The sequence below is a fragment of the Staurois parvus genome, unplaced genomic scaffold, assembly GCF_062004578.1.
Source record: "Staurois parvus isolate SC_StPar_1 unplaced genomic scaffold, SC_StPar_1.0 ptg000061l, whole genome shotgun sequence".
In the NCBI taxonomy this organism is placed as follows: domain Eukaryota; kingdom Metazoa; phylum Chordata; class Amphibia; order Anura; family Ranidae; genus Staurois; species Staurois parvus.
Window position 1 is genome coordinate 9,337,819 of NW_028317857.1, and position 12,089 is coordinate 9,349,907.

General features: G+C 40.7%; 1 protein-coding gene across 5 annotated transcripts in view; it reads right to left on the reverse strand.

The window, feature by feature from the left end:
• The window catches only part of PFKP (phosphofructokinase, platelet), a 134,908-nt gene that overhangs the window by 100,347 nt on the left and 22,472 nt on the right, over window positions 1-12,089 (reverse strand). For all 5 annotated transcript variants that reach the window (XM_089668726.1, XM_089668723.1, XM_089668725.1 and 2 more), the window contains exon 2: window positions 10,205-10,278. In XM_089668726.1, coding sequence (XP_089524852.1) covers window positions 10,205-10,278 — 74 coding nt within the window. The remainder of the gene's footprint in view (window positions 1-10,204; window positions 10,279-12,089) is intronic.

Below are 12,089 nucleotides of genomic sequence, written 5' to 3' on the forward strand. Positions count from 1 at the left end.
CATGAATGCCTTTACATGCATTTATAGGACAATTATACACACATATGTTTACCTGCGTTTAGAAGCATTCGGTTTAGCTGCATTTAGATAAAAAAAGAGAAATCTATATGTCCCGGAGAAGACTGGATACTCTTAAAACATGTAAACGCAAGAACAATTAGACGCAGGGGAATGTCATCTGGGACGCATAACATTTGTTTATACTTCCCAGATGTCCCTGTGCTTAGATAAACTAAATGCAAGAGCCTAGTATGAATGTAGCCTAGGACCTTATTCCCACAGCAAAAAAGTGCAAGGAGCTGGGAGAATCCAGCGGATTCTTGAGATTGGATGTACAAGTGGATGCGGAGGTGGATGCCAGTGTTCAGATGTAATCGCACAGCCAGCAATTAGCTGTCATCAGGGACAGATGATCACCCATGGATGTAAGCAGCAGGGGCGGACTGACCATTTCAGCACTCGGGCACTGCTCAAGGGCCCAGGGTCAGCAGGGGGCCCCATGAGATGCCCCTGGTACCTTTCAGAGGCTTTTTTGGGTGTGGTTTGAGTGTGAGCAAGGACACAGGGGCCCCATGATCCCCTATTGCCCGGGGGCCCCACGAGTTGTCAGTCCGCCCCTGGTAAACAGCTTGAGTTTTGTCCCTAACCTCCGCTAATCTCTAGCTGTACAATTACATCCAGACATCTACAGCCACTGTCAGCCTGTCATTGCTTTGTACAAGGGGAGCAGCCGAAACTGTTCACACAGACCTGTACACCCAGCTGCAAGAATCCTCCTTGCACTTTTGGTGAATGAAGCCTTACTTGTCTTCTGTGATTTAGATAAATAGTTACCTTCCTCACTGCCTGTGCCAACAGAATGCTGCTCTGTTCAGGAGAAATGTTCATGTGAATTCGCATCCAAAACCCCATGTTACAGGGAACATCTACATTAATAATACCTAGGCAGTACCCTGAAACATTTACCTTTTATCTTGAATTCCTCCTGAAAAATTGCTGTTTGTCTAGACACTCCTATACCTGCAGCCTTATATTCATATATCTGCAGTGTGAAATCTAAGGCACTGCTGCATCTGATTGCAAGTCCCTGGAGATTTGGTGACTACTTTGGTGCTGACTATTCTCCTTTCTGGAGGCTCTGACATGACAATCCAAACTCTGCCTCTACCGAGATGGCTTTTTCCACACAGCGACAGTTCAAACCTTTGGCTACCATTGATAAAGCATATGTTGTTGGCAGCTGACTTTTACACACGCTCACCACGGGAATGGTAAAAATTCACATTGTGTCAGCCCTTACAGTCCAGACTTGGGACCCTTTCACACAGGGCAGATCCGGCTTTGCTGCCAGATCCCCTGCTGAGCAGAGCAGAACGGATGGATGACAGGTCCACGTCCACTTAATCTATGCAAAGCACACACGGACACAGATTGCCCTGCTCTATGGACGGTCGGGTGTAAGCGAACCAGCTGTCCTTTAACCTCCCTAGCGGTCTGATTATGTCCATATTTCTGTGCTCAAAGCGGTACATTTTTTTGCATGGAAATATGTCGTTTTTTTTATTGTAGGCCTGTAATTTGTGGAATAACTCACTGAAATCTGTCCAAACAAGAGTCTAGTAAACACCCCGGGTATGATAAAATTTTAAACATAAAAACATAAATTATAATTTAATAAATAATCATAAAAAATAATAATATAATAATAAATTTAATTCAATAATGCAATCATATCAAAAACACTGAAATTTGAAATATAGCACCAAGTTCGCACATCACTGAGCAAAGTTGCAGAATCGTTTTCATTGTCTGATGATGACTTTCCCCCACGAATCATTATCACTCAATTGTGCAAGTGGTTCTAATTTACTATCGCTGTTCTCTAGCTAGTCTAAAACCACTTTTGACCTAAAGGGACGCTTTTTGGACACCATAGACGTTTCTTAGTTTCCAGGCAGAAAGAACAGTAAAAATGCAGGCAGGGCAAAGGACAAAGCAGTAGGGACAACATGTATGTGAAATGGTTTGATACAGGAATGTTTTACTATGAGATTTTAGTGTATTTAGTGAATGTCACTTTTTGTCATTTTCAAATTTTCCGCCAGTTCCGTCCCCGTACGTCCTGACCTCGCAGCGGACGGAACCCAGAAGACAGATGCCGGCATCCGCTGGAGGACATTGCTGGGAACACTGCAGGAGGGACATCGCGGGAGCGCAGGACAAGGTAAGTGATCGAGGGATCCCGGTGCAGCTCCGCATGGTAAGCCCGAGTGTAGCTCGGGTTACCGCTTGTGGCGCTGAAATTTTACCCCGAGCTACACTCAGGAATACCACCAGGGGGGTTAAACACCCAACTGTCCTTCGATTCGATTCCACCTAGAAGGAGGGAAACTGATCTCCTCAGTTTTTTTTTTCTAGCGGACCAGATCAAATTGGAGGTAGGTGGGTGTAAACGGACACAAGTTCATTTACACTCATTGGTCCATAGGAATATATGGACCATCCGGTCAACTCTGCCTGAAAAAACTGACGGACCTGACCATATCACCCATGTGAAACGGCCCTAAATAGGGGTGTTTGCATTGCAAACCATGCCCACTTTTTGCCACCAACATTTTTTTTTTCTTGAGCAGGGGGTCCAAATTGTGTACCTGCACACAGGCCCACTGCAATCAGAAACTGGTCCTGAAATACTTCAATAGTTTTTTTTCCATATTTGTGTTATAGAAAGAGAAAAGAAACAAGCAATGTGCAGCGTGTTACAAACGAGGAACATGCTAGGAATATTTCCAGTGCTGAAACTCAGGGAATATGATGTACATGTGATTAGGAAAGCTTTCTTCCATGTTAAGCCCGCAGATACTTCATGATGTGCTAACTGCAATGTCCAAGCCCAGATTCTAATTTTAAATGCCCTATTTTCTTTGTGTGTGGACGCCTGATTGTTAATCTGGTTTGACATTTTCCGTTATATCAGCAGAATCTCTGTTCTTACTGTACTTTTACTGTTCTGTTTTCCAGCCTGACATGTTCCCACATAGACTTCTTCAAATTATTTACATTTCAGTTGAGGAAATTCAGCAATGGGCTATCTCAGGCTAAACATTTAGACATCCAAGAGAATTTCACTGTAACATTGCAGGCTAATCTTGCTTTAAGAACAGGATAAAAATAATAACGTGGACCAGTACTGACTTACACTATATCTTTATTTCACAAGACAGTGCTTTAATTTTGGTCACTCGTTGTCTGATGACGCAGATGGTTTTCGAGGACCCTGTTCAGACAGAGGCTTTGACTGGCCCACTCTCCTTGAACATCAGTGCCCCAGGATTATCTGGTCGTGACCACATGCCAATGCCTTGACAGTCCTTTGATTTGTCAGAATACTTGTCTACTGTCTACATACAATATGGTTACTTTACTGCAAAGTACTGGACTTCCTTTTCTGAGCCTGTGGTCTAAATTCAAATCTAGATACAGTCAGGTCCATAAATATTGGGACATCTACACAATTCTAACATTTTTGGCTCTATACACCACCACAATGGTTTTGTGACCCCATAGTGACACAGGAGTTGATGAAAGGAACCACAGAGCTTGGCAAGGGACCAGGAATTTGACGCTCCTGGAATTGTAATTTTCAAAGAATCTTCAAGGGACGTTTTCTCTGAAATATGAAGATCAGTAACCTGGGCAACATCAGGGATGAGTTGTACATATCTTCTTTGCAGGGGCCATATTTCTAACATTTCTAACCACTTTTATTTTAGTGTCAGAATAATTTTATTGCAGTGGGGTTGGAATGTGAACTTGGGTTGCATATACAGTCAGGTCCATAAATATTGGGATATCAACACAATTCTAATATTTTTTGCTCTATACAATACCACAATGGATTTGAAATGAAAGGAACAAGATGTGCTTTAACTGCAGACTGTCAGCTTTAATTTGAGGGTATTTACATCCAAATCAGGTGAACGGTGTAGGAATTACAACAGTTTGCATATGTGCCTCCCACTTCTTAAGGGACCAAAAGTAATGGGACAGAATAATAATCAGAAATCAAACTTTCACTTTTTAATACTTGGTTGCAAATCCTTTGCAGTCAATTACAGCCTGAAGTCTGGAACGCATAGACATCACCAGACGCTGGGTTTTATCCCTGGTGATGCTCTGCCAGGCCTCTACAGCAACTGTCTTCAGTTCCTGCTTGTTCTTGGGGCATTTTCCCTTCAGTTTTGTCTTCAGCAAGTGAAATGCATGCTCAATCGGATTCAGGTCAGGTGATTGACTTGGCCATTGCATAACATTCCACTGCTTTCCCTAAAAAACTCTTTGGTTACTTTTGCAGTATGCTTTGGGTCATTGTCCGTCTGCACTGTGAAGCGGCGTCCAATGAGTTCTGAAGCATTTGGCTGAATGTGAGCAGATAATATTGCCCGAAACACTTCAGAATTCATCCTGCTGCTTTTATCAGCAGTCACATCATCAATAAATACAAGAGAACCATACATGCCCACACCATGACACTACCACCACCATGCTTCACTGATGAGGTGGTATGCTTAGGATCATGAGCAGTTCCTTTCCTTCTCCATACTCTTCTCTTCCCATCACTCTGGTACAAGTTGATCTCGGTCTCACCTGTCCATAGGATGTTGTTCCAGAACTGTGAAGGCTTTTTTAGTTGTCGTTTGGCAAATTCTAATCTGGCCTTCCTGTTTTTGAGGCTCACCAATGGTTTACATCTTGTGGTGAACCCTTTGTATTCACTCTGGTGAAGTCTTCTCTTGATTGTTGACTTTGACACACATACACCTACCTCCTGGAGAGTGTTTTTGATCTGGCCAACTGTTGTGAAGGGTGTTTTCTTCACCAGGGAAAGAATTCTTGGGTCATCCACCACAGTTGTTTTCTGTGGTCTTCCGAGTCTTTTGGTGTTGCTGAGCTCACCGGTGCATTCCTTCTTTTTAAGAATGTTCCAAACAGTTGTTTTGGCCACGTCTAATGTTTTTGCTATCTCTCTGATGGGTTTGTTTTGTTTTTTCAGCCTAATGATGGCTTGCTTCACTGATAGTGACAGCTCTTTGGATCTCATCTTGAGAGTTCACAGCAACAGATTCCAAATGCAAATAGCACACTTGAAATGAACTCTGGACCTTTTATCTGCTCATTGTAATTGGGATAATGAGGGAATAACACACACCATGCCATAGAACAGCTGAGAAGCCAATTGTCCCATCACTTTTGGTCCCTTATCAAGTGGGAGGCGCATATGCAAACTGTTGTAATTCCTACACCGTTCACTGATTTGGATGTAAATACCCTCAAATTAAAGCTGACAGTCTGCAGTTAAAGCACATCTTGTTCCTTTCATTTCAAATCCATTGTGGTATTGTATAGAGCAAAAAATATTAGAATTGTGTTGATATCCCAATATTTATGGACCTGACTGTATATGCAACCCAAGTTCACATTCCAACCCCACTGCAATAAAATTATTCTGACACTAAAATAAAAGTGGTTAGAAATGTTAGAAATATGGCCCCTGCAAAGAAGATATGTACAACTCATCCCTGATGTTGCCCAGGTTACTGATCTTCATATTTCAGAGAAAACGTCCCTTGAAGATTCTTTGAAAATTACAATTCCAGGAGCGTCGAATTCCTGGTCCCTTGCCAAGCTCTGTGGTTCCTTTCATCAACTCCTGTGTCACTATGGGGTACTGCAATTATTTTTTTCTAACTACAGTCAGTTTTTTTATGAAGTAGGATTATGCAGTAATGGATGGACATGTCTACCTGAAGGAAAAGCTGAAGGGGTACAACTTATAACCAAATACTTATTTTACTTAGACATGAGGTTTCCAATGGATGAAAAGTCATTTGTAAAATATAACTATGTATGTTATCATATAGTGTCCTGCATTTTAGGGTTCCCCAACCCTTTTAGTGTCTTTTTTTTTTTACTTTTTTATGGTGAGTGAGTAGGGGTACCCCCTACTCATTCTCCTGGGGGATGAGGGGCTGGGCAGGATCTGGGGGGCCCTGTTCTTAAATCTTCCAGATTCCGTTAAGCTAACCCCCCACACCAGAACCACCAGGCCAGGGTTGTGGGGAAGAGACCCTTGTCTTCATCAACAGGGATGAGTCACTGGTTACCACTAAGTACAACCCCTCACATTCCTTTTGATCCATCACTATCAAGGACAACTTCACTGGTCAACAAGAATGCATAGAAGGTAAGATGGATTGGGCAAGCTTGGCACTGTCAGGTAATAGTGAAGCCTTGCTTGTGAGAACAGCCTAAGATTCTCCCCTTACAGAAAAGTTTGGGAAGCTGCTGCAGTTATGTACAGGTACCTCTAGGTCCCTTTTTCCACCAGTGACAGAATCTCTAAGTCTTGCTGGTATCTTAACAGCTTTAAACTCTGCACAAAGGTTTGCTTAAAGCCCATTAGAACCTACTACATTTATTACTGCATAGCAATCAGGTTGCATATACAGTAATAAATATCATTTTGTCTATTTTTTTTTTTTTTTTGCATACTGTGTGCTATAGCAGTGACCCAGGTCTTCAGAGGTCCAAAACCCTCCTGCACAGTGCTTTATTTATCAGCACTGCTCATGGAATGTGAGGCCTGGTAATAGCAGCAGCATGCTTAGGGCATGACTGTATGTGGTTAATATATGTGATCAATTCCAGGAATTTTTTTTTTATTTCATATACTTTTATTAAAACTTTTCCCCATTTACAGGCAGCCCAAGCTGTCCTTCAAATATGGCAGTGACACAGGTTGGAGCCTGACTTAAACAGTTCTTAAAGAAGAACTGTACTAGCAAATATGATGTCTTCAGAAATATATCCAATTTGGAATGTTTAAAAAAAAAAGGTAGAGCTATAAAAAAATGTGGAACTCTTACAGTTCTTTACCTAACCCAGTGACTGTCACATGACTAAATGCCAAGGCCTTTTTAAAAACAACATTTAGAGGGGCACTGGCCAATCACATGACCATTGCTCCAAAGGGTTACAGAATTTCAAGGATTCTAGGAAACAGGTACATTTTTTCAGAAAATGATCTTCAAGGTATAGGTCTATTCTCTCCAAAGCAAGTGGAGATAACTTGTTTTGTTATACACAAAGGCACTAGGATTTTGTATTTCTTCATTTTCTATCATGTATTCCATACATTGATCTCTATAGGTGCACAGCGTAGGGTATACAGAATGCAAACATACCTGTTAGCAGCAACTGTCATCAGTGAGCGAGCGTATTTACATACAGACCACTAATGCAAACACTGTCTACTGTAAATGACATGATGACGAATAGGAAAAACTGAATACAGGAAGACACAAGATCAGCTGACAGAAGTAATGCTGCACGGGTAGTATCGTCTGCACAGGCTATAAGAGACTTGGCTGATTTTCTGTGAAGATTACTACATACAATTATATATTATTATAAATAATCCTTTCTGCAGCTGTGAGCAGAATAAAAGATCTACCTGCCCACCAAAGAATCCCAAAACCAAGGCTTCCAAATATATAAGTACTGCCTTCTAACACTGAAATTAGCATTCCTAACACCCCTCTGCTAGTTAGTTTGCTGTAGTGTATTAGGAACAGTGTTGGGGTGCTCTAGTGTTTAGACAATGAAGGCAGTCCAGAAAGGGAGGAACAATTACTTAAGTAAGCCTAAAGTCAATTATGATAATAAAAGTCATAACAGAATTATCAAGGGAGAACTTACTGCTGATAACCCTGGAAGATGCATGATCCAATAATCATCTGCTAGTTGGTTTAACCATTTGCTACACTAAAATCCATAGTAAAATGACTAAACTAAAGGCTCCAATTGCTTGCCTAAAAACAGTTCATATTAGCTCCAAATTATAGACAGTAGGTATACATATAGTAAAAACTACCTCCAAATTCCTCCCCAAACATTATCCACCTTGATTACTTACAAGGTGAATGAAAAACCAAATTGTACCCAACCACATTGGTACTTTCCATTTTTACAGGATCCTTCCAGTTTTCGTGCATGTGTGTGTACTGCGAAGTTGATATTTACATTCAGACAGACAATCAAGGCAACCTTTTGCCAATAAAGGCAACCTTTAGCCTTTTTTTAATGGCATAAAACCTTTACTCTTGTTTCATAAAGCCAACTATTACCAATAAATAGAATTATTCATGAAAAACTGTCAATTTCTGCGCTCAGAGGTCTACCGAAGAGGAAGATGGCCGCAAATAATGTATTTTATATGATGGATCATGAACCTCATCAGGAATTTGTAGTTGATGCTGCCCTCTTCAACAGGGGAAGTCTTGTAAAAACTACAAAAAAGAACAAACAGGAGGGCGCAAATGCCTAGTGCATTACCAATGATTTATTGTTCACAAAACATAGATGCCAAATGGATACTCACAGAAGTGGAAAGTAAAATTGCATAAATCCACAAGATACCATAGCCTAGGGAATCGCTTGTGTCCATGCAACCTAGCTGGACTGCCAAGCTAATGCATTTTGGAGGCGTACCCCCTTCCTCAGCATAGCTTAGCTCCGAGGAAGGAGGTACGCCTCCGAAATGCATCAGCTTGCTAGTCCAGCTGGGTTGCATGGACACAAGCGATTCCCTAGGCTGTATCAATTTGTGGATTTTATACGATTTTACTTTCCACTTCCGCAAGTATCTATTTGGCATCTATGTTTTGTGAACAATAAATCATTGATAATGCACTAGGAGTTTGCGCCCTCTTGTTTGTTCTTTTGTAGAATTATTCATAAGAACTGATTGACCTAATATACTGCTGATAATGATACGTAAAGCCAACACCTATAAACACTTATACAATGAAAGCTTGTCATGTTCACTTTTTCCAATGTGTAGAGAAGGACCTTAGAGGTATACAAATTTGAAGGAAGCAACACATATGATTACTGGAAATGTGGACTTGCAGCAGATTTAAAATAGTGAATGCAGAGAAAATCTGCTTTGTTTTGACTATTTGTTTTGTATTATTTTGACTACTTTTCTGCTCTGCATAGTGATCCAGTTTCTGGACATTTGTCATCAGTGACAAGATTGCATGTGTGCCATTAGAGGGAAGTTTGGTGATGTAGGTCATTAAGGAAACTGAGAACTAAAAAGGAAGTGTTTTAGCAGTTTAAAGGGACACTAAATCCAATTAAAAAAACAACAACAAATATTGATGTGTGTCCCTTGTGATAGCAGATTTTGGCAGCACACCTGAAAAAAAATCTTTTAATTCTTGCTTGATCAAACTGTTGTTAGGGGGCTGGCTACATTCACTTTACATGGCCCCACAGTATGTAGGAAAGTAGCCACCCTCCTATAAACACTTTTGAAATGGACTATTGAATGTGATACTACTGAGCATTTGTCCCTGACATCATTGATTCTAGTTCATCCCACAAGTTTATCAACAGGCGGTTTGTTGTGCTTTTATGTGCTGCCACTGGCTGCGTTGATATGTAAAAGCCCGTTGATAAACTTGGGGGTAGAACCAGAAAAATTATGTAAGGGACATGTGTGCAGTAGGTGTGTGTTGTAGTAGAGTGCAATAAACGTGCACTTCTCTTACTTACTGAGCAAAAAATACAGTAAACAACGTATTATTTTCCAGAATATTAGTAATGTGATGATGCCAAAGAAAGTAGGTGACACAGGAGGCAGAAAGTGGCAACAGGAAGTGGTGGTGTCACCATGCTGACTAGAGAGACTCACAAATCTTTTGGAAGGAAAAACAGTTCATATATATACACTGTATTTTCAGTGTCTGTTTATCTGTTTCTTTGCAATTAACACTTTAAGCCTAAGTTCACACTGATGCAGTGCAGAATTCGCAGTGCTTTCTGTGCAAATTACGCACCACATCAGAATAGCACACCATTCAACACCCTGAAATCGGTCCGCAAAGTATATATATAAATAGGCGTGAATACCCATGCGATCTTATTCTAATGCAGACCAAAAAATGGGTCCTGCACCTTTCTGGTGCGGATACAGTGCAATCTGAGCCATAGAAAATGTATGGCTCTAAATGCACCACACACAATTCGCATGTGCGGGTCCTGTGCGAATCCCATGCGATATACCGCACCTTATATAAGTGAACCCAGGCTGAATCACCACACCAATATCAAATAGAAAGGTATTGTTCATGCCTACCTCATGGACGAAGTATACTTTGGCTTCTACATAGATTCCCATGCGCACAACAGCACGGACAGCTGCATTCATACCTGGGGGAAAGAAAAACGTCTGTTAGTGCTGTATATTGCATACTTCACAGATTCATGCTATAAATGATCGTCTCAGGATGGACTGATGAGCAGAGAATGTTGGGCAGATCACAAGTTAATGATCACTGATATGGATAACATACCTTTCTGAGTAATAAAACCTCATTTTTTAAAAATATTTTAAGGGGGGGCAACACAAAACTAGTGCGATATTTGACACTATTTTTGATAATCTAATGCATCAATATCTAATTCAATGGATGTAGTAGCAATTCACAATAAATTCTCAAGGCTCATCAGATATTTTGGTTCTACTTTGCTCTTCATGCGCTTCATCCTTGAAAATAGTTGATCACAAATAATGGTGTTGCTGAAAACTGATGACATGGATAAGGTGTGGATTGTGAAGGGTGGGAGATATTTCTTGGGGAAGATAAAACTTATAAAAGTCCAGTCAAGAGACACTGTGAAAATTTTCCTTGGCTGCATGTTCACATTTTTACAAAAAATTGCGCAAAAAATTTAACATTTGTAAGTAAGTTTATGATTTTGTGTTGGACTGCATTCACAGCCGTTTGGGTCGCAAGTTGGACAACCTTGATTTAGGGAATGGTGATCGTGGAATTTGTATGTTGCTTCTTCATGTTTCCATGAGCCTCCAATTCATCTTATAGTCCAAAAACATACTGGTAGACACTACGCCATTTAACCAAACTGGACCTACAATGTATCTGTTTGCATAACTATGTTAAGGAAACGACTGTGTTTTTTATCAGTGCTGGGGACTAATATGAGTGGCTCTATGTACTCAACAAATCATTATAAATGATGCCAAAGCAATAAGCCCTATAAAATAAAAAATAATGAAAATGCTGATAGGTAAACAGACACATTGACTTTTGGAAACCATAACCAAGCTGCCTCAAATAGGATCTGCCTGGATCAATAACCAATCAGAGACGTTGTATTGTATCCGTCGCTCTCCTTAGAGGCTTTCCCACAGTTCATGTACGGTGCTGTAGGAAAATAAGGATCTTTACCCGCACAACTTGGTATAGTGACAACTTTGTCCTTCATTCACATAAGTAATAGGCATCACAGGCCGACATTTCAGGACCTTGAAGGATCCTTTTTTCTGCCTTGAAACATGGATCCTGCGAGGTCCAGAAACATTGATTTGTGATGTCTGATACTTTACATGAATAGAGAACAAGACTATCACTATGCCAAGGTCTGCTGGTAAAGATCCTTAGCAACCAATCAGAGTCTTCCAAGCTTGCACCTGAAATTTGTCAAACTATGACTTGGATTCAAACTGGTTGATAGTGCAATGCAGACAGATCTCATTTTAGACGGTTCCATAAATGAGGTCTGCTCTGTAGCTGAGCAGCTCAGTGGCTAAATGGTTAGCACTTCCAATTGGCAGTACTAGGGTTGTTGGTTCATATCCCAACCACGTCACCAACTGCCTGGAGTTTGCATGCTCTCCCTGTGCCTGCGTGGGTTTCATCCAGTTTCCTCCCACACTCCAAAGACATGCTGGTAGGTTAATTGGATCCTGTCTAAACTGGCCCTAATATGTGTATGTAAGTTTGGGACTTTAGATTGTACGCCCCTTGAGGGTTACAGACTGATGTAAATGTACAGCATATATATAAAGCACTGCATAAATTGACAGCACTATATAAGTACCTGTGATAAATAAAATAGTAAAACCTCAGAACACCTTCCTGTATGTAACCAATGCACAGGCTCTATATTATACAGTATAAGGTAGCCCAAGATGTCATACTGAATTAGGATAGAATGAC